Below are 24,324 nucleotides of genomic sequence, written 5' to 3'. Positions count from 1 at the left end.
ACAACCCGCATTTCCTCTGAAATGTATCTGGGTCCATCAATTCCCAGAGGCTGAACTTAATGAAACCAGCCTCCCTGCAATGAATAGTGATTCTAGAGAATTCCATGGAAATTAGGGCATGCTTCGTAAATTAGGGAGACAACAAAAATACTCTCACTTTTAGATCACACAGGTATTGCTCTGAGAGGAACACCAGATCCAGTGTTATGACTGTTGTCATCAGCTGGATTCTGCATGAACTGTGATCTGCCTTGTCTCTCACTAGTTTTCCTCCTTCAAGCATGTTGGAAGAAATGCATAAAAGAAACCATTCCTTAAGAAATTCACTTTTGACTTCCTGGGAGGAGCCTACTGGTGGGGGCAGCAAAAAATCAGCTGCCTCCGAATTCCTGGCTACGTACCTGTTTAGAGGATCTTCCATCTGACGTCTTATCAGGTTTTCTTATCCTTCAGGCAAGAAGGAAAGAAGAAACTGTTTTGCTGGCAAATGCTCTTCGATTTTTGCAGCTTATGTGCTTGCAAGGAAAGGGGGGCTAGCCCAAGGCAGAACGGCTGTCCGTGCTGGGAACTTCAAACTGCCTTGTGCAGGACAAAGTAGGTCTCCCCCACTCTGCTCAAAGTTTTGTTTGATTTAATCTTATCACGAGCTGAATCCGTTTACTGCGTGGACAATAATTGCTTATCAACATTTTAGCTTCTTTTCTTTTTCTCCTCCGAAAAATTATTTACTCAGAGGCTTTTAAAATGGCGCCGAGCAGGCTGGTTTCTCCGGTAATAACGAACACTTTTTGCTAATCCTCACAAGAATTCAAAACAAAAGAGATTGCTTATCATATGTTTTGGTTTCACAATAGAAGAATTTTACTCCTTCATTTACCTTGCTTATCTGGAGGTTAAATGGTGATGAATCTGCTGAACGGTCTTGTTACAATGTTTACTCACTGAAAGTTTTGCCAAGCCTTAAACTTCAAAATAAAAGCCTCTTTACTTAAAGCTGCATATTCAGGCAATAGAGTTTTATTAACTGCAGGCAGATAAATTTTGAAATGGCCTCAAAACCAAATATTAACTTGAAGTCGTCACCCTCTACTTCCAGGGGCACATCCTCAGTGCCTGGCACAAAGCTGCAGCCTCCGCTTCCTACGCCCCCTGCTGGGGATGTGTTAACGAAAGAATTTTTCCTGAGTAATCTAAGCGAGGCTCTTAATGCACAGACAATTAAAATGGAAGATAAATTTAGAGATAATAGAGAGGAGAGAAAAGAGGAAATAAAAGAAATGAAAGAAGAAATTAAAAGTGAAATAAAAGGACTTAAACAGGAGCTGTATGAGAAATTTGAGGCTAAGGTTGATAAAATTAGAGACGACATGCTGAGTCTTGTAACTGTATTAACAGAACATATCTCTGGAGTGGAAGATACTCTAGAGGTTCTTAATGATGCCAATGCTAACTTGACATTGAAAACAGAGGTGGTGGAACAAAAAGTGGAAAATGCTGAAAAAGAAATTATTATGATACAGTACCGACAAATGGAGTTCGCATTAAGAGTAAGGGGGCTGCGTGAGGAGAAACAGGAGAACCTGAAACAGATCCTATCGGAAGCTTTTGACCGCCTGATGGGAAGACCAGGGACCAACCAAGACTGGCAAATTGACAAAGCTTACCGCGTTAACTCCTGGCTGGCAAAGCAGAAGCAGCTTCCTCGAGACATCGTTATATATTTTACTACAAGAGAGCTTAGAAATATGGTACTGCAAGCGTCTTATAACACTAAGCTTCAAATTGGCGGTCAAGACCTGGCTGTTTTGAAAGAGATACCACCTCAAATGTTAAGAGCCAGGAGAGAATACGCTTTTTTGGTCGAAGAACTCAGAAATCGTCAGATACAGTATAGATGGGATGCACCATTCGGCATCATATTTACATTTGATAAGCAAAGGTACCGCCTCAACTCTGTATGTAAAGCCCGAGATTTTTATTATAATATATTGAAGGCCGGACACCCTGCACCATCTGGACCTAGAGAAAGACCACAAGAAGGACAGGATAGACAGCAAACTACACAACCACCAGACAAGATGGAGCATCTCTCTTCTCTAGAAGTGCAAGGTGCTATGGAACCAAGACCTAGCCGCATGACTACTAGACGTATGGAGAAACAAGCTAAAAAGCAACAGCATCAGCAATCATCGGCCATCGATCAAGGAACTACAATAACAAATCTGGAAGCAGTGGGAGGAGCTAGACCTAAGGTTAAACAGGCCGTGCAGGAAGCTCTAAAAATGCTTCAACCAACCAAAGATGACAACTAAGATTTTAACATGGAATGTCAACGGACTGAACTCTCCACAGAAGAGGAAGAAAATATTTCATTATCTCAAACAGTTTAAGAACGATGTAATTTGTTTGCAAGAAACTCATATCAAGTCAACTGATCAAAAATATTTGATCAACTCAAAACTTGGTCAACATTTTGCAGCTTCTGCTATGGAAAAGAAGAATGGTATAGTTGTATACTTAAGAAAAGATATGAAAGCTGAATTAATAGAAGCAGATCCCTTCGGAAGATATATTGCTTTAGACTTAATCTTAGAAGGGAAAAGACATTACTTTTGGGAATTTATGCTCCCAATCAACAGCAAGATAGATTCTATAGAAATCTTCATGCTAAATTAGTACAGTGGGACTATAGTTCCTGTATACTATTGGGTGACTGGAATGGAGTGATAGACACTAAGAGAGATAAGAAGATTTCCCGCCTAAATACCAAGATGCGAGCAAAGTTACCCAAATCTTTCTTTGACATTATGGATGATTTTGAATTGAGAGATATTTGGCGAGAAAGAAATGCAGAGGAATATGACTTCACTTTCTTCTCGGACAGGCATCAATCCCTCTCAAGGATTGATTTTATTCTAACCACTAATGATTTGCTTTCTAGGGTCAAGAAAACAAAGATTGCAGCTAGGGTCCTTTCGGACCATAACCCAGTTTGGATGGAGTTGGGAAGGGTAGTGCAGGCAAGAAGGTCTTGGAGATTGAATGAAAACTTATTTAGATATGAAAAGTATATTAATGATTGTAAAAAATTACTATCTGAATATTTTGTTTTGAATATGAATAAGGGTACATCTATGGAATTTGTATGGGACGCAAGCAAAGCGTATATGAGAGGAGTTTTGATGAATATAAATAAAACACATAGAAATAAGCAAGGGTTAAAACGAACAGAACTGGAAGAGGAAATTAAGAGAAAAGAGCTGGAGTTAACAATGAACCCAGACGATACAAAGGTTAAGGAAGCTATTAACATATTAAAATCTCAATTTGACATGTGATCTCTGACCAGGTAGCTACTAATTTATTATATGCAAAACACAATACTTTTTGTAATGCAAACAAACCTGGCAGATGGTTAGCTTATCAGATTAGGAAAAAAAGGAAAACTCGAAATATATCTAAACTGATTTACAGAGGGAAGGAGGTGTTTCAACAGGAAGAGATTCAAAAGGCTTTCTGGGAATTTTTTACAGAACTGTATAAAGGGGATAAAATTAATGGTTTAGACATAGACAAATATTTAGACAAAGAGAAAATACCTTCAGTTAGAGAAGAACACAGGCAAAAATTGAATCAACCCAATAACCTCGGGGGAAATCCTGCAGGTAATTAAGCAATTAAAGTCAGGGAAAGCACCAGGTACAGATGGCTTGACAGCGGTTTACTATAAAAACTTACAGTTAGAAATGGTAGAACCTCTTAGAGAATTATTTAATATGATTCAAACGGAAGGTAAAGTCCCTCCATCTTGGAAGACAGCGTTTATATCTTTGATACCCAAAGAAGATCAAGATACTACTCAACCCAAAAATTATAGACCTATTTCATTACTGAATGTAGATTATAAAATTTTTACTAAAATATTAGCAAATAGGTTAATGTTGGTCACTCAACAATTGATACATACGGACCAAACAGGTTTTATACAAGGGAGACAGATGAAAAGTAATGTTAGATTAATTATTAATGCATTAGAATATTTGGGAAAGAACAACCAGATCCCTGCTGCGTTTATATTTTTGGATGCTGAGAAGGCCTTTGATCGAGTTAACTGGCAATTTCTGTTGAAGATACTGCAAAAAATGCAGATAGGAGATAATTTTTTACAGTCAATTAAAGCAATATACCAACAGCAAACAGCACAAATCATAGTCAATGGAAGTTTAACAGACTCTTTTCAAATTGGAAAAGGTACAAGACAGGGCTGTCCTTTGTCCCCATTATTGTTTATTATAACTTTGGAAGTATTGTTGAATAAAATACGGGGCTTGGATGGTTTAAAAGGGATCAAGATTAGGCAGCAAGAATATAGAGTCCGCGCTTTTGCGGATGATTGGTCATAATATTGGAACAACCGCAGGAATCCAGTATGGTTTTAATGAATACGATTAATCAATATGGTCAAGTGTCGGGCTTTAAAATAAACTTAGGAAAAACCAAAATATTAGCTATAAATATGAATATTAAACAAAAGGAAGAATTAGGAGTGATGCTAGGATGTGAGGTAGTTAAAAAAGTCAAATATCTTGGAGTTAACATTTTAACTTCAAATGGGAAATTATATAAGCATAATTATGAACCACTTTGGCATAGCATACAGACAGAGATGAAAAAATGGGAGAAATTGCACTTATCTTTGCTGGGTAGGATAGCGGCAGTGAAAATGAACATTTTACCAAAATTTTTATTTCTTTTCCAAATGTTACCTATACTTAAAAAAGATGCGAACCTTTTAGAATGGCAGAAGGGTATCAACAAATTTGTGTGGGCAGGAAAGAAGCCGAGGGTAAAGATGAAAATAATGCAAGATGTACGTGAGAGAGGAGGATTGAAACTACCTAATTTAAAACTATATTATGATGCAGTGGCATTATCTGTAATTAGTGATTGGATTCATTTAACCAATGATAGAATATTGAATATTGAGGGACACGATCTGGTATTTGGTTGGCATGCTTACCTGTTATTCAACAAAAAATTGGATAAGAATTTTAAAAGTCATATTTTAAGAAATGCTTTATTGCGGGTTTGGAAGAAATACCAATATAAATTAAATGACAAGATACCCATGTGGGCAATTCCTAGACACGTAATTGAAAATATGAATACAGCACAAAAACAGGACAGAATTACTTACAGACAGCTTCTTACCTCGGAAAGGGGGGTATTACAATTAAAATCTTTAGAGGTATTAAAAGAGGAGAAGGTAGTTCAAACATGGTTCCAGTATGGGCAATTACAGGCTAGGTGGAAAATAGATCAAAAAATTGGTTTTATTCAAGTTGAGGATAATCTGTTTAAACAAATAAGAGATCAAAGCTTAATGCATATAAAGAGGATATATAATGTATTAATACAGATGGATTCGGAAACAGAATTAGTTAAAGATTGTATGATAAAATGGGCTCAAAATATTGAGGAACCAATAATGTTGGATACATGGGAAAGAATCTGGGTAAGAAATGTGAAATTTACACAAGCTCAAAATCTGAGAGAAAATTTTACAAGATATTCTATAGATGGCATTTAGATCCTAAAAAGTTGGCTTCTATGTATCCGAATGTACAGCCTAAATGTTGGAGGTGTGGTTCTCTCGATGCTACATATTATCATATATGGTGGACCTGCCAAAAGGTTAAGGCATTTTGGATAAAAATATGGTGGGGTCATGCAAAATGTTTTTAAAAGAAGGATAAAGTTTAGTCCTCAGTTATTTTTACTAGGTATATGTACTGACTTTACAGTGGTAGAGACCAATTTGATTCTGCACCTGATAACTGCAGCAAGACTGTTGGTGGCGCAATATTGGAAGAAGGAAGACTTGCCTACAATCCAAGAATGGACATTGAAAGTAACAAACTTAGCTGAAATGGCTAAAATATCGGCATATCTCAAAGATCATTCAAATGAGATATATAAACGAGACTGGAAAAAATGGATTGACTATATACAAAATAAATACGGGACTAAGAAATTCCAGTTAGCCTATGCTTAAGATCAGAAATGATTTAAACTGTTAAAAGTCAGTTCAGTAAGAAGAAGCTAAGGTCAATCTAGAATGTCATTAATTTCTTTATTTCTTTTTTCTCAATAGATTTTAGACTGTGTTAGTTAAAAATCCATACCGTGTACGGGTTCTGGGAAGTCGGGGGGGGGGGAAGGAGGAGGGGGTGGGGGGGTGGAGGGAGGGAGGGGTACACACACACAAAAAATTGTACTTCAATGTCTTAATGATTGACAAATGATGACATATTTGTGTTTTTTTTTTAAAGAAAAATAAAAAAGTTCTGTTCTGAAAAAAAAGAAAAGAAAAATATATTAAAAAAAAAAAGAACAAAGAAATTCACTTTCCTTGTTTGAAAAAAACAACAATCTCACATCATACTGGTAGTCCTTGATGTACAACTACAACTGAATCCAAAATTTACATTGCTGAATAATACAGTTGTTAAGTAAGATTTGCCCTATTTTGCAACCTTTCTTGCCACAGTTTTTAAGTGAATCACAGGAAAGTAAATTACCCTGCAATAAAGTCATGTACTAAGTTTAAGGTTGTTAAAAACAAATAATAAATACAAGACAAGAAAAAGCAGTTAATTTTTAGATTTCTAAAACAGCAGGACAAATATATGCATTAGATGTATGAAGGAGAAGTAAAGTCCAGACCTGATTGCTTCTTGATATGCCGGAGGTGCAGATTCTAGAATGCCCAGCTAGAGCACATCATGAAGACATTAATTTGGAGAAGGCAGGACACACAACTTTGAAAAAATGTCTGCCAATCACAATATCAGTATAAACTGTAGCTCCAGCTCTGTACAAAAAACTATGTAATTACATTATATTTTGGTATCCATAGGAACCAAGTTCTTCATGCAATATAAATTCAGATAGTAAAATGCCAACACTGTTTTTGTGTAACTGAATCTCATGATCCTTTTAGGGTTAACTTGGAATGAAGAAATGGAAGAAAGAGCTTAATGTTTGTCTGGTCTGAATTACTGCTCCCCAAAAGTGCCTTTCAAAGGGAGGAACAGTGGAAGCTGTGTCACTTTTCATGGATTCATCTTTTCATGTATCCACTGGTGCATTCTGTTTCTGAATACGATGATTCACTTTCCCCAGAGACACTACGATTTTCCCATGAACATAGATTTTGAACATCAAAGCTCTGATTATCTGGCATTTCAGTGAAATGGTTTGGTTCAAATGCATCCAAAATACAAGATTCATTCAAGTCTTCATGGTCAATTGTAGAAAAATCCAGGTTTTTATCTGATATTCCTAGCATCACAGAATTTAAGTTTACATTTAAGCAGTCTGTATGTTCTGATTCTGCTACATGGCCAGAGTTCACTTCAGAAGGATATAATGGGGTAATTGGGCTGCTTTTGTCAATATCATCCTGATTCCTTTGTGCTAAAGTTCTGGTTACTTCATTTTTAGTAGCTGAGCAACCTGTGAACAACTTCTGAGTGTTCTCCACCTGAGAGAATGGTGTAATCTGATTAAAGAAGTCACATTCAGTATCCAAATTGCTCTCAACATCGCTTTCACTGTTCTCATCATCACTGTGTTGTTGCGCTTCACTTTCCTGGACCTGGACCTCACAAATTTCTTCAGGATTTGATTCAAAGACTGAATAAGCCAAGTCACGATTGATGTTCTAGGGGGGGAAATAAATAAATGTTGGCATGCACATTCACAGATGTTGTCAAAACAGTATTGATGTGTGATAAAAAAAATGCCTGAAACATCTATATACCATTTCACTAATAATATTTCTTTGCTTTTCTGTATCTTTAATGCTGGGGCTTTATTAAACTTTCCTTTCTGGAAATGTCAAATGTTTTATTCTTTTTTTAATTCTGCCCCAAGTTCCCTTGTAGGTAACTAGGTACAGATTTTTATTTCCCCTCTTCGCTAGTGGGGAAAAATATGCTTTAAACAAATGGACATAAAAGCTCTCAGCATTTACTTCCGTTAATAAAGTTATGAGGTTGCACGTGCTAGAGTTCAATGGGGTTTTATATTCCCAGTAGGAAGGCAGAAATGATTTTTATAGCCTTGTTTGATTATTGTTCATAAATGAAAGAAGCATGTGACAGATGCAACTTTTCATTCAGGCGTACCTTGTGTTCTCTGGCACAGAGAGATGGATGACTATCAGAGGGCAGGACTTTCAATTCTGTTTCACTGCTAAAGTTACTGTCAAACTCCACCCTAATGTAATCTGCTTCAAATCCTGTTCAAAGGATCCCTTGAACAGAAAACATTTCCTGATGTCTGATGTAGGTGTTTCACCATATCTGTTGCCAGAGGCAGCACATAATAATTAGTGGGAATTCATTTAGCCTCAGCAACATAATCTGTCTATTTTAAAACAAGCTTCTGTTGGATTACCGGAGGGCTGTTTACAATGAATTAATCTTGTTTCCAAAATTAACTCTAAAAGTTATATACTGTAAAAAAGCCTTCTTAAATCTTGTGCAGGTTCCTGATTGTAAGCTCAAATCCACTTGTATGTCAAGTCCTGCAAGTTTGGCAATACAGCCAAACTAAGAGTGCTGTTTCTTTTGGCACATTAACTGAATATGTAAACATATGAGACTAAAATGAAAAACAGTCTCACAGCCATTAGGCTAGAAATAGTCTTTAAACTAATGAAGAAGCTACAGTACATCACCCCAAGTCTATGCAGAACAGAAGGAATACAGGGAATATTCAATGGAGTTAAGGGACATGTAGCTTCTTCTGGGAATCCTTTTCACTACCTTTGGTTGAACTGCCCCAACACATACAAACATTAAGTTGAAAATATTTTGGCACACTACTTACCAAGACATTTGATGATGTCCTTTTAAGAAAATAAAACCAGCCTTATACAGGAAAGCTGAAATGATTACCACTACCAATAGTATTAATGGAGCCAAGATTGAAAGCATAATATAATCTGCAGATTAAAAATATATTTCATTAAGCAACAATGCATTTGCAGATTATTTCAAAACTACTTGGTTTTGTCAGGAAGACAAAGAACTATAATATACTGTATTTTGGAGTATAAGACACACCTTCCCACCCTAAAAGTGGGTGAAATTTAGGTACGTCTTATAGACCGAATATGGGTGCTTTTGGCCTCCCAAATCCTACTGCGCATTGTGTTTTTACCCTCATCCCCCAGAAGCACTCTCCAGGGCTCTGCATGTCCCATTTTTGCCAAAACAGGTGCACTTTTGGGTTCCCAAGCCCTCTATGTGTCCCATTTTTGCCCTCCGCAGCCTGCAGAAGCACTGTAGTGTTCCATGCATCCCATTTTTGGCAAAAACAGGATGTGCAGAGTACTGTAATGCTTCTGGGGGCTGAGGCGGGTGAAAACGCGATGCACAGAGGCCAAAAACTATTTTGTTCTTGTTTTCCTCTTGTAAATTTAGTTGTGTCTCATAGTCTGGTGTGTCTTATAGTCCGAAAAATAGGGTAATCCTGTAAAAGATACTGAAATGCTAAACAATGTTTAGTCTTTTAGTCACAAAATAAACAGGTTCTGACCCATCCCATTTCCTTATTTCATAATTCAATGTACCTTCTCGATTATTGGACTCAAGCATAATACATTTTGGAATGGTGGGAGTGCACTGGGGATTATGACCTGTAGACACCTGAACAGCAATGCAATAATTTTTATTTGCATGCAAATCTTCCAGAATAGTGAAGAAATTATCCTGTTTGGTGAATTAGCAACACGCTGTAAAAGACAAAAAAAGAAGGTGAATTGTTTTAAAAAGCACTGAAAGGATAAAGCTAAATGATGTGAATTGGTAAAACTCTACTTTAACCCAGAATCACGGCATGGCTACACTTACAGTGGTACATCAACCATAATTCAAAGCAGTAACTCACTGCTTTGAAACTCATCAAACTGGTACTCAACTCACTTGATACAAAAGTTTTGTCCTGATACGCATCGTTTGTTTAGTACTCAATACACAAGCTAAAAATTCTTGGCAGCCTTGTGATTCACTACCTTATTCCTTATGGGGAAAATCTGTTTGGTACACATCGTTTTTGGTACATTGTGCCTCCTGGAACTAATTAACAATGAGTACCGAAGTACCATTATACTTTTTATTTAAGAATGTCATTTCTATATGGAGGTTAGAGGAATAATGAAATATTTTGTGAAGTCGTTTAAATACCAGTACTATTACTATATCACTATTTATAACTACAACAATCATAACAGCAATATCAACAATAGTTTTATTTTTTGTAATTTGTGTTTCTGAATTGGATGACATTGCAATGTCTATATACTAAAATGCTTTTTGATATTGTGTTAGTTTAATTGTGTGGGTTTGTATGCTAGTATGGCCATTGATTTTCTATATTAGTCTTAAACAACTGAACCCATCAAGTTCAGCTGCACTCTGAACCCATACAAACAAACTTGCCCATCTGGATTCCATCATTCCATTTAGAACCAATGAATATAAACACTGAACTGGAAAAAAAACAATGTCACAATGGCTGAAAATGATGTGAGCTCAACACATCTGAAGCTGAGAGATATAATATTGTAAAAGCAAAAAACCTAGCACATTTCTTAATTATAAAGTGAATTCTTTTTGATATTTTTAAGACCTTAATAATCAATTACTTACATTTTCCTTGAGATCAGCTGTTTCCACTATGATTGTATAATCAAGTTTTTGATAAATTTTAAGTAACAGAGGTGGAAGTTTCACTGTGACATTTACACAGTTTTGACAAACAGAAATATTAAACTGAGGTGGCCTGAAGCATCCTGATTAAAACATAAATAAAAGAAATTATCAATACTATTTGCTGGCAGTCCAGATTATTTTAATCTTAGAAAATGTAATAGACTCTAAAATATACCTAAGTATCTTGAAATTATGTAGGATTTTTAATCAAACCTAATGTATTATTATAAATAATATTTTCAATAGAAAGATACATACTTTAATTTTTTATTATTGGTTTGCTTTAATCATCAATGTTAATTTTGATTCTGAAAGTCAGCTCTGAATACAGAATCTGATTCTTTGTGCTACTCTTAATTTCTAGGCTAGTTTTTAAAATTGTCTTTAAATGTATAGTATAACTGGATATAAAAGTCATCAAGGCCAACTCGCTTGCCAAATGAACAAAGGAAGGAAAAATGACCTGATTTGAGATAGTGAAAATTAATACGTTTCAAACAAAAGGAAGAAAGAAATTACTTACGGTTAGAAAATGGATTGAATGGTATAATATCTGAATAATTTGTTCCATTGCTAGTGTATTGCTGTACTACAATATATGCCGTTCTACGGCAAACATCTGCAAATTCATTTGTTAGATTACAGAATGGTCTTGCAATATTAGTACATCCCTGGACTGCATCGATTAGTACATTCCTGGACTGCATTGATTTTATATCACTATATAAAACAAGAAAGAATACAGTATTTTTCAGTAAGAAAACAGTGATTCCAAAGAAATATATGATAATTGCCCAAAAATGTTAGACCCAGATGAGATGTATATGAAGTTGTCTATGCAAGATTAGGTACCCAGGTAAAACTGTATATTTCAATGAATTCATAGTTGATGAAATATCTGCATGGTGTATAGTTATATATGGTTTTTTCCTGCAAATTTCAATGCACTTTTATTGCTTATGTACACAGATTCAGTGATAAAGCAGTAAATATGGCAGCTACAGAAGTCTGAAGACCCTTCCAATTTTGTAACACTTTCTTTGGCAGAAATAACAACTTTGTTGTTTCTTACAACTGAGAAAGTTTATGTTCTCACTTTTAGATTCTTTTCTTTTCCCATTCTTCCTGGCAGAATCTTCCTTGCTCAAATATATTCCTGATCTCCTTGTATGTACTGTATCTTTAAGAAGATCCACTTACATTCACTGGTAAGAATAACAGATGCTATTAAAACAAAGAAATGAGCAAGAGGTGCAAATATTCTGCATTGCTCCTGGAAAGCACAGTTGCTTTAGAAAATTAGACTGGAAGTTTAACTGTTATTCATCTCTCTTTTCTTTCTTCCAGAGCTAGTAATTGGTTCCAGAAGTGGGTTGCTCCCGGTTCAGCCCGGATTGGGTGAACTGGTAGTAGCGGCGGTAGGAAGCTCCGCCCACCCGCCTGGATGCTTCTGCGCATGTGCAGAAGCAGCAAGCGTGACTGTGCCAGAACTAGTAGGAAAAAAAATGGTAACCCACCACTGATTAGTTCCCTTCAGCTCAAAGGGCATCCATTTTTATCCCCCGTTTTCATTTTCCTTTCTATTCCAACTATTTTTTTTCCTTAACCAGGTGTGACCAAAGTATAGGTCATGACTTCTGGAAGATTGGTATCAATTTAAAGAGCAATTGACTTTTTAAAGATGCTGAGGCATAACAGGTGTTCTGTCCAACTCATTTATATTTGGTCTGGATGAGCCTACAGGAGGTTCTGCAGAGAAAATGGGGAGCAAAAACCCAGAGAAAATTCCAAGAGATGATTCAACCCCTGTGCTTAACTATTTATCAAATATCAATGAAATGCAACAGTTTAGTTTGTTTCTTTGACATTACGTACTATTTTAGTTTTATTTGGTGGAGTATCACACATATTCATTTATCACTTAAGAGTCATAATATTGCAGAATTTGATAACATTTTTATCCTTTCTATGATATTTTTAAAATGTGACATCTGGGAAGCATGTACATATACACATGTAAAAACAAGAAGACAGTCTGAAATACACCTCCAGATGAATCATGCAAGAATATTTCTGTGCTAGAAAAACTCTGACAGCAAGAATGGGAGAGGGCTTCAAAAGTTTTTCTTAATTAATTATAGGAACCATTGGAAAGGAGATATTACAAAATATTGACTAGAAAGTTGTCTAAACCTGCTATTTTATTGTTTTCTTATTTTAAAATTTTAAACACATGCACATAAATAATAAATATGCATTACAATTTACAAAAAGATGTCATGTTTATGTACTATACAGGAGGTATATCAATTTTTGTTCACTAAAGTTCATTGGAACTTATAATGTGTGGTGGTGGTATTGGGTGGTTAGAGTTAGCAAGTCCGTATTTTTTCAAACTTTTTGACAGTGTCAGAATTTTTCTTGATTTCAATAAAAACATTTAAGGTCATTTAAAACCTCAGATGTCTTTACTGGGTTTCTGCTAAAAATTATTTATATCTTTACTTAGACCCTGCTTCATTGGTGGGCAAGCAGCAAACTGCCCTGGTCCAAAACATGATGGTCTGAATCTTGGTTTTCTGGAGACCTGGGGGCGGGGGAGGAAGAGAACATCTGTGATAGAGATGCAAGTATCAAAAAGAAAGAACCACAAATCATTCCATTTTCTATTGTCTATAAAGACATCAGACTCTCTGAGAATCTTTCCTAGAGTTCTATAACCTAAGATAGTTTTTCTCAAACTGGTACACTCCTTCTGGGAGTTGCGTGTACATGCAGGGGGCATCAGATATCGAAGCAAGGCAAGGCAAGACAAGGAGATATCCTAGGAAAACAGATCCATTCCCAGAGGCTTCTTCCTCTGAATACTGAGTAAAGCACAACAATTTTTAAATCTGGGTACTTGAGAGACCGCCTGCTGCCTATTACCTCCCACAGACCCATTAGATCTCACAGGGTTGGCCTCCTCCGGGTGCCATCTACCAGCCAATGCCACCTGGCTATTAACCGGGGGAGGGCCTTCTCTGTGGCAGCTCCGGCCCTCTGGAATGAACTCCCCGCAGGGATTTGGACCCTCACCTCTCGCCAGGCCTTCCGAAAGCCGTCAAAACCTGGCTTTGCGGCGGGCCTGGGGGTGATGAGTTCCCTCCCCTCTCGACATGTATGGTTGTGCAACTGTTGTTTACTTTTATTATTTGTATTTTGTCTTTTATGTTCCCCCTTTTTTTCCCCCTTGAATTGTTCGCTGCCCTGAGTCTCCCGGAGAAGGGCGGCATACAAATAATAAAATACATACATACATACAAATGAATTTACTGAATTCATTTAGAACTGGTTTTATTTTGGGGATCACTGTTACCCTAATCAATGATTGGGTTAATACACTGTCTTAATCTAAGCATAGTTTCTTTGGTTGGTACTTAGCATGACTGTGAACCCATCCATTATGGATGATATGATATTAATCAATTGTAACTTAACATAAGCTATGGTTTAAAATTAAGGATGAACCATTTAAATTCAGGAACAGCCTATATGTATTCCACTACATGTCTAAAACACCAAACATAACAATTCATACTAAAGCAAGAAAAATAGGGAAGACTGATCTTCCCAAGTAGAACCGAACAATACGTAATGATTTTTTTGGCCTATATTTTTCTATCCACCATCTTTGATTTTATTTTTATTTTTATTATTATATTTGTATTCTGCCAACTCAGAATGATACACATGGGAGTCTCCTATTATTTGTTCTTACACTGAAGTCTCTCAGGAAGTTTGTTAAAGAGAGGATTGGCTCTAAATCAGCCATGAATTCCATGGTCATCTGTGGACACAAACCTGGGTTTCCAAGCTTAGTTTAGGATCTGTATTATATATGCTCCTGATTTAATTCTAAGCCTCAAATTCACTCCAAAGCAAATATTGTAGAAATGTTAAGACACATTATAATCTTTTAAACTGTCATTCATTGGCCTATTGTGTATTATATAAAATACTTGTCTTTCAAAACACAGAAAGCAGGAAGACAAAATTATACAGTGGGATCATCTTGAAATAAACGAAAAGGGACAAATATAAATAGGAGCATCAACTTCTCAAGAGTATTTTACTTGCCTGGAGTTGTAAGAATTAACTTGTTCCTGGATTTTTACTGCTGATTTCGACTTTGTTTCCATGGTATGTAAATTACAATCAAAATCACTAAAGAAAACAAAGCAAAAAATTTCCCATTTTCTGTCAAATGTACCCATCCATTCAATAAATGCAGCCATTTTGCTCTAGGTTTATCTCCATCATATAGGAAAAAGTGCTAATTACTGCCATTGACAGTAATAATTGACTTGTTTATTTTATTTAAATAAAATGAGGACATGTTGCCAATTGAGTGATAACTGTAGGTTTTTGCAAATATACTTCAATTGAATATAACAGTTATTTTATTTATAGGCACCTAGTAAAATTGTGATGATAAAAATATTCACAAAACAGACATGCTTGTGTTCCGTGTTGGATGCAAGTATATACTATAGTCAAAGGTTTGCATCAATTATCCCATAATGCACTTTTTGTCACTTACTTTCCTTTGACCTCCTGAATACATCAAGGATTGAGACAGTGCTAGATTGCCTCAAGAGTTTCAATTGGTTTTAGGTTCATATAGGATAGGATTAAATCTACACTCCAAGTATATGCAGTACCCAAGATCCTTTCTGGCTGAAAAAATTTCAGAGTTTTCTATCATTTTCAGACTGGAAAATGATAATACTGAATTGTATTCCCAATAATATGCTTTTATAGAATTAAAGAAAGAACCCTCTTTAAATTCTACCTTAAATTCATGAAACTACAGAAACTCTGGAGCCATTCAATGTATGTCATAGTCTGGTTATTTTGCATTATCAACCCATGCTCTGTGGTCTTTGTGACTCCTAAATATTAAGGGTGGCCTCTGTTCACAAAATGATAATCACTCCCAACTTTACTAGGTATTTATAAGAAATAATATCCATGCATTCAATCAAATTATGTCCAATCCACAAAGATGTACCAAATAAATCTACTGACCTTTAAACTTTTGCATTATTTTTATTTTTCTTGAAGCAATATCTACGTACCTGTGTTAAAATAATACTTTGTCCATCATGATTACTTGTAAACAGTTACAAAATGTAAATATCAATATGTATAAAGAAAACAGATAGAAACCTTTTCATATTATACAGTATATCACTGTGTAGCATACTGGAATTCTTGAACTATTTCCAGCTTTCCATGATAGAATGTACTCAAAATCCTCTGCTTCATATTCAGTATGAGTGATGATTCAGATGTTTCTGGTGGGGGGAAAAAAACCTTTCGCTGTAAATTCGTATGCATCAAGCACACTGTACTAGGATATGTCATCAGAGATGGTATTCAGCAGGTCTGACCAGTAGAACCGGTAGCGGAAATTTTGAGTAGTTTGGAGAACTGATAAATAACACCTCTGACTGGCCCCACCCCCATCTATTATCTGCTCCCGAGTCCAGCTGATCAGGAGGGATAGGATTTTACAGTATCCTTCCCCCTGCCACGCCCACCAAGCCAGGCCTACCAAAACCACACCACGCCCCGCAGAACCAGCAGTTAAATGTTTTTGAATCCCACCACTGCATGTATGTCTATTTTTCTCATAGCTTAAGCCTAGACTTTTATTCCTGCTGTTCTCCTTTACAATTTGATGTTTCTACCAGCATATCCAAAATGTGTCCCTTACTTTATGCATCAAGCAGATTGTTTGCCACCATTATATATATTTAAAGCAAGAAGCATGCAAAAACATGCAAAAAGGAAAGGTGGAAGAAGAAAGAGGAGGGCATAGGAGCTATCATCTAAATAGTACAGAAAAACATTTTGGAAAATAGGAGAAATCAGCACAGGACATAACTGGTTTCAAAGAGAATGAGATTTCCCTGGGTTTCTGTGATCAAGAACACCGACTGAGTCAATAATGGATATAAATAGTTGCAAAATGTTCCATTGGCCATAATGCAAATTATGGGTGCTTTCTCCTACCCATGCTCCTAGTCATGTTTAATGTACTTATATACCATTTCTTTTTTTTTTTTGGATATAATTTAACTCAAGCATTAGATTGCAATCAATCAGCATGTTTATTTTCTAAGAATACCTATTGCCTGATATGGGGACCAAGGAACCCTTGGAGATAAGGATGATGCTGGAGGCTGGTAATTAACTTTGTAGCCTCCACTTTTTGTTGGTGACGGACGGTGATGAATTTGATGTACTTTTAATGAATGGAACAGAAATCCCAGACAAGGCCAAGCTGAAGGGTTCAATTAAGCATCAGCTTTGTGTGTTCCCTCCTCCCCATCGACATTTTTCTTTAAAACTAGATTGTTATATGCAATCATGACATTATAGTTGTATTAGATTTGGTTAATTTAAGTAACACAGCTTTATAATCTATTATAAAGTGGGCTCATTTTAACATCAGCAGTCTTTAAAAAATCACCTAAAATAAACACTTCCAAAATTCTCATCCCAGCTATGCAAGAAAGGAATAAAATAAAGTAGGGAATGTGTGTGAAACAGATGCTTGCTTGATCTTTAGATATCTCACACTTAATCATGCTTTGGCATAACATTAGATAGATCGATGGACTGGATTTATGTCACTTACAGGGATGTTGCTATCAATAAGAGCTCATCTCTAGCAAGGTCTCTATAGTATATGAAAAATACTTACCAAGAAAGTTGCTAAAACTCAAAGTTATTGCACTGATGTATGCTGTAAATTAAACAAAACAAATATTAGGAAAAATGCTACAATCATTTGATCATATATAAGTAAATGGTTGGAAAGTTAATATAAATAGAATTTAGCATCAGAGATTCATGACTTTCTTCCAAACTAGAGTGGGTGGGTATTTTGCTACTGAGTAGCTTCATGTCAGAAAACAATTCATAAGCAGCTTTGGGCATTCAATTTTCTTCAAGTATGGTTACAGGTGTATTATCCCTATTTCTTTCCAAGGTTTTCCATGATAAAATGTACTCAAAATCCTTTGGTTTCATTTACTGTTTGTCCTCTCAACCCAAGCTTGGTGGTCATTGCAGAGGAAGGTTACTGCAAAATCCCCATTCCCTCCCGATCAGCTGGGACTCGGGAGGCAGAGAATAGATGTCAGTCAGAGGTTGTATTTACCGGTTCTCCGAACTATTCAAAATTTCCACTACCTGTTCACTAGAACTGGTCAGACCTGCTGAATACCATCTGTATCTTTACCCTCAGCAACTGTTTGAATAGCAGGTACCTGCAGTGGCCAAGAGGACCAAATCTTATGTGCCAGTTGTTTCCATTCCTGAACTGGAAGGCCCTGTTTGTAATCACCTCTTGTTTGTGGTATTGCAAGGTGTTCTACATAGGGTTCCCCTTGTAGACCATTAGGAAACTACAAGTGGTTCACAATTCAGTGATGTGAATAATTATAGCTGAACCACAGAGAGCCATGTAACACCATTATTTTATGAGTTGCACCGGCTAAATTAGGTTTCTGGGTGTAATTCAAGGTGAAAGTTATCATCTATGAAGCCTTTCATGGAAAAAAGGTTCTTTGTTGAACTATCTGGCTCTGATTATTTCAGCAGACCAAACAGGGTGGGCATGTTCATCCTGTCTCCTCTATGAAACAATGTCATTGCATGGGATTTGGGCACCTTGCATTCTGTTACAGTGCCTGTCCTATGGAACAACATATCCCCTGAGATTCAGACAGCCATGAGCCAAACAGCCTTCTATAAAGCCTGGCTCTTCCCCCAGACATTGAATCAGGGAATTAGAGGAGACCATTTTGTAATGGTTAATATTATGGTTGTGGCTGGCCTCAAATGTACTATATTTTTATTGTCATTTTTGTTTGTCTAGTTAAGTTATTTTTTGTTTCTTTTTAACCTGATGTTAGCCACATAGTGTCATAATTTGCCTGTTAGGCACTCATATAAATTGATTAATTGAACAAACAATCTTCTTGTACTTCAACCAACATAAATACCAGTTTGTAGAAGGCTGCTTTGTTCAATCTGACAATAACCACTTTCCTCTAATGCAATACTGCCATTTATTACTTTCTTAAAATGATCTTAACATATTTTCAAATATTAATATTATATTGCTCACTTCATGCTGTAAACAGTCAGACTGTTAGTAAGGTTTGTTTCTGTTGATGGAAAAGCATCTATTCTAAAATGGCCAAATCTGATGTAACTAAGTCCAAAGGCAGATATAAAATAAATAGAAGTACTTTTTTTAATGGTGAAATTTTAATGAACCTTTAAAACATATTCACTCCACAAAAATCCATTTTCAGAGTACAATTTAAGAACCTCCATTTGAGAAGAGGTTCAAATAAGACAAATGCTAAATGAAAGAACAACAAATTATTATTTTTCAAAATTAATTTAAAACCTTAAAATAAATTGTGCATGAGTTTACTCTCCAAATTAGGTAGGACTGCTATTGCTGTTGTTTCAATGTATCACCTTGAAGACCATTTATCAATAATATGTTTCAAATAAACAATTTGTTTTAGACACATGGAAGGAAGTGATCATACCATTTCCGGGACAAATTTCCTCCCACAATGTTAACACATGACAAAGAAGGAACTGGCAGCCAAAAAAAACCCCCACCCTACATTATCTCTAATTAAATTTAACTTACCAAGTTTGCAGAAATTCAGTGGTTTCATGGAAAATGCCATTGTAGTTTAAAAACACATCCTAGAATGTAAGTGTTGATGTTAGTTGTGCATCTGCAATGGACCAAATGAAACAGTGTTCAAATAATAACAAACATGGCCCTTTAATGTATTGTAATGTTAAAGCTTTGCTATATCCTCCTATTCAAATAAGGCTTTTTGATGTAAGATATTTTTAAGTGGGAGAGGAAAATGATTTTCTGTTATCTCTCTTCTCTCTGCAGGCCTCTGCTATTCAAGTCTGCTCCAAAGAGCTGGAGAACCTCTAGAACACTGTGAGATTTCATACTAATAGAAACAATGTATGTGCATGTACACACACAGAGACAAACAGCTTCTGTTCACTGAAGCCTTTGCCAAAGGATACAATGCAATATAACTCAATGTAACACTCCAAGGTTGAAGTCTGATTGTATTTAAGAGCTCCTTCTTAAATTTGTGAAATCAACATTTTTTCTAGCTGCCTAAAGTGCAATTTATAGCACAAGAGTTTAATTGAAACTTCAAAAATATGATATTTCTTCGTTCCAGTTAAAACAATTACATTTCTAAGTACTTTTAAAGCTCACCACCCAGTGTTACTTAGTATTCAAGCAGAGGTACAGCAATTCAACTGCAATCCGTTTGTTCAACCATAGCTTCCAGAATGCACCAGAGCAATTAAAAGACAGAGGAAGCCAAATCAACTTCCTTTCCCCACCCCTGAAATCCTTACTCAGACAATTGCTGATGGCTGTACATATTTTATGTACAAAATACAGATACTGATTTCTCTCATTTAGAGTAATTTATATGCAAAATTACATAGAAGGAAGATAAAGAAGACAAGCTTGGCTTTGACTGAAATAAATAGTAGTCACAATAAAGAGTTACTCTGATTTCAATGTCGCAAAAGTGTACAACTTCATTATTTATTTATTTTTCACATTTCTGAACTGCCCATCTCCCTCAAAGAGGGACTTTTAAAATCAAACCAGGAACCCACTCAGATTAAGTCTTGAAAGGTAAACGTTCAGTTTTTCTAACTTTAGAAGCAGTTACAAACCTGTGTTGTCAATGTTAGTTTGTCAGTTTATTTTTCAATTCTTATAAGACATTCTGATTTGAACTTACTCTGACTGACATACAATTCCTGTCTTCATAGCTCAGATGAAGAAAAAATGAATGACAAAAACATGAATAACAGTAATTTAAAAATGCAAAGATGTTTAAAAACTGGGAATGCAACTGTCAACAGCTATGAGCAAGGACTTCCAATAGTAATGAAGTGTAGGCTTTCATGCTCAACCACCCAAGAATGCTCTGTCTTGTTACGTTACAAGTTATACCACTTGTCATTTGCTGAAATGTTTACTAGAAATGTACAAAATGTTTAGAGATGAGAAAACTTCTGGTAAGATCAGAATGATCTATCTTCGTGATGGCGAACCTATGGCATGTATGCCACCGAGACCCAACAAAAGCACGCATGACAAAAGCGTGCTGACAAAACCGCGTCGCTAAAACCGCGATGTCATCACCACAGCGACAACAGCGCGGCGACAGAAAGCCAATGTAAGTTAAAGTAAGGGTTAGGTTTAGGGTTAGGTTTAGGATTAGGTTTAGGGTAAGGGCTAGCGTTACGTTTAGGGTTAGGTTTAGTTTTACAGCACGCTTCTGTCGCCGTCCTGTTGTCGGCGCGATTCAGCGCTCATTCATCAGAGCGCTTTAGAACTCGCGGTTTTGTCACCGCGGTTTAGTCAGGCGCGGTTTTGTCGTTCGCCCTTTTGTCGGTGAAGCGCATGCCACAGGTGGCACACAGAGCCATTTGCTAGGGCGTACGAGGCGTTGCCCTTTCAGCTCCAGTGTGCATGCGTGTGCTGGCCAGCTGACTTCAGTCTTTATTTTCAGCCGTTTTTCGCCCTCCGGAGGCTCCTGAATGGACTTCTGGTTTGCCCATAGGGCCATTTTTCGCATGCCTCTGTAGAGCCTCTAAGGGGGGGGGAGGCCATTTTCACCCTTCCCAGGCTCCTAGAAAGCCTCTGGAGCCTGGGGAGAGCGAAAATGGGTCCATTATGTGTCAAAAGTGGGGGAAGAGCCGGGGTGGTTCACATGCATGCTGGGGGATCACGTGCATAGAATTATGGGTGGGGGCATGCTATGGATGACCTCACCGCGCTCCCCCCACTTTTGGCACGTGATGGGAAAAGGGTTAGCCATCATTGGTCTCTCCGCATGTTAGAATACTTTGGTGATACTGGAACAGCTCCACTGAGATTAAAATGGGATATTTGGGATGAGATATTTTCAGCCCTGAAACAGCTAATATTTTTGTTTTGCTGCTTCTTAGAAGATATAGTCATAAACGTTGACAATGACAGCAGATGGACATAACATTAATTCCAGAAAGTGACAACAGGACACATGATATATATGCTTATCCCCTACACATGTAAAGACACCTAAACTTAACTTTAAATTAGATCTCCAAAAAAGGCTGCCTTAGAAAGCATTTTAGGTGAAGTTTCAGACTCAAGCACACAACTTTTAAAAACAACTATTTGATTCTCAGAAAATGAGAAGTGACTGGTACTGAACCAGATGGCAAAACCACACTCGAGTGTAAACTATTTCAAATCTGCATTGCCTTCCTCTTTTTTAAAGGCCATGCCATCTGTGCATTGTGTTAATCTAGAAAGAAATAGTACTTTCTGAATGAACAAGCAAGTATTATTGCTGTCCTCACATTTATTTTACAAAGCTGGTGTTGATATTTTAACCATACTTTTCTGTTAAGAACCTCCATAACAGGAATTAAAGCTCTGATAATTAGTGTCCAGCACAAATGTAAGACCATTTGCTAGAGTTGCAGAATCTGAATTCCTCTTACAAATAAACAATAGGTTTTCTTCTAATTCTGTAAGCAAAATCTGCCTTCTTCAATGGACCTTTCTGGGGCAAAAGGCAAACCTTTCAGCAACCATTCCCCATCCCTGCATTGGTTGTCATAAAGTCCCGTACAGATAGTTTGCAACCACAATTGAGCCCAAAATATCTGTTGTCAAGTGAGACATTTGTTAAGTGAGTTTTTGCCCCATTTTATGACCTTTCTTGCCTCGGTTGTTAAGTGAATTTAGCTTCCCTATTGACTTTGTTATCATTAGATTGCAAAAGGTGGACACATGACCTTGGGACACAACAATGCAGTGGTGGGTTGCAAATCCCGTTCCAAACGGTACGGTTGGAACGGGGCTGGCGGCTTCCTCATGGACGCACACAGCACACGCATGTGTCTTAGTGCCTCCATGACGCTCCAGCTGTTCCGTGAAACATTGCGCAGGCGCTGTACATGCCATGCGCCTGTGCAGAAGCCTTTAAACACCGGTAAGGCGCTCTGGGGTGCAGGTGGGCCCTCCGGAGCACCACACTGGAACCGTATCCGATTGCTCCGGGCTGGCTCCGGTATGCCTGTACCGGGGCGTACCGCCTGCAACCCACCACTGCAACAAAGGTCATAAGTATGAGTCAGTTGCCAACATCTGAAGTTTGATGGCACGAGCATGGGGTGCTTCAATGATTGGAACTATGAAAAATGGGTTAAGTCCCTGTTTCAGTGCCTTGTAACTTTGAAAGGTCACTAAATGAACTGTTGTAGGTCGAGGTCCACCTGCGATAGTCATCATAAGCAGCTGTTTGAAGGCGCAGAGCTATTGGGTGCGTCCTTGCCCGAGGTGTGCGCGTGCAGCTTTAAGGGGCGAGATCCGGCGAATTACATCAACGCTTAGGCTAAGACGGGTTTGATTTTTCCTGTCTCTTGCCGTCTTGTGGCCGGTCCGAAGCAGCCGACGCTGAGAGTGCGGCAGCCTTCCGACCTCCACCCGCTTCCTCTGCAGCGCCGCCTCCCTTTCAACAGGCTGCTGGGGCAAATCCTTCGGTCGCTGCCGCTCTGCGGCCGAGGGAAGCGCGGGGGCCGTTTTGAGGGCCGAAGATGCGCGCGGGGGCTAGCGCGACCACGGGGTGGTCTCCCCCAGTCCCTCGGGCCGCCGCTACGCGCCACAGGAAAGGAGGCGAGCCAAACGCGGCGGCGCACTTTCGCCCGTTTCTTCCCGCTTCCGCACCAAGCCCGGCCTCGTTTCTTCTGTGCCAGTCTTGGAAAGCGGCACAGAGGAAACGCCCGGCTCCGGTCTCTACGAGGGGCGGGCACAGCCGGCTTGTGCCAGGCCTGGTTCTCGCCGAAGAAGCACCCTTGCGTCTGGGTGCAAAGGGCGAAGACTTCGGCTCCCTCCGCCGCCAGGTCAGCGCTTTGCGCCCGAAGCTCCTGCCTTCGCTCCCTCCCCGCTCCCTGGAGAACGTACAGTAATTGACCTCGTGCCGGGCTCACCTGCCGAAGGAGCGGTTCTTTTCTCCGCCTCAGATTCCGTCGGAGCAAAAGCAACGAAGCCGCTCGGTGAAGCCAACCCGATGGGCCCGCGATTCCGAAAATGAAAGCAAACTCGAGTGGGAAGGGCGGGGATGCCGCTGGCCGCCGCATCTCAGCTGCGGGGGCCTGGCTTCGGGGCGGCGAAGAAGCGCTGCTTTGGCCTAGGAAAGAAGGAAGGGTGGTGTGAGTTAACCGCAGCCCTCCCTCCCTCTCTCTCAGTGTTTGCCATGCCTGCTTTCTTCCTTCACGATCAAAGAGTTTTGACTGCTCGAAACAATTGCTTGGGAATCAAATCCCAAGAAACAATTCAAACAATGAGGTAGGGAGTGATGGGGACAAAAGAAAAACCCAAACAACAATTAGGACAAGATGGAGG

General features: G+C 38.0%; 1 protein-coding gene and 1 long non-coding RNA gene across 2 annotated transcripts; both read right to left on the bottom strand.

The window, feature by feature from the left end:
* Positions 1 to 6,497: 6,497 nt before the first annotated feature.
* On the bottom strand, positions 6,498 to 16,113 carry LOC116510711 (the record flags this gene model as incomplete). Its single annotated transcript, XM_032220360.1, has 9 exons — positions 6,498 to 7,726; positions 8,193 to 8,305; positions 8,835 to 8,845; positions 8,899 to 9,013; positions 9,644 to 9,791; positions 10,722 to 10,864; positions 11,308 to 11,506; positions 13,291 to 13,608; positions 16,003 to 16,113. Coding segments are annotated over 9 exons (1,761 nt in total), but the record flags the coding sequence as incomplete, so codon positions are not given.
* A 789-nt stretch (positions 16,114 to 16,902) lies between these two features.
* LOC116510173 lies at positions 16,903 to 23,997 on the bottom strand. The gene is made up of 3 exons (XR_004255623.1): positions 23,910 to 23,997; positions 19,513 to 19,571; positions 16,903 to 17,580 (listed from the first exon to the last, which is right to left on the bottom strand). It is a non-coding gene; the product is annotated as an uncharacterized LOC116510173 (long non-coding RNA).
* Positions 23,998 to 24,324: the final 327 nt, after the last annotated feature.

This window comes from Thamnophis elegans, chromosome 6, assembly GCF_009769535.1.
Source record: "Thamnophis elegans isolate rThaEle1 chromosome 6, rThaEle1.pri, whole genome shotgun sequence".
NCBI lineage: Eukaryota > Metazoa > Chordata > Lepidosauria > Squamata > Colubridae > Thamnophis > Thamnophis elegans.
Note: the sequence above shows the minus strand (reverse complement) of the source record. Positions and strands in the feature narration are given on the sequence as shown.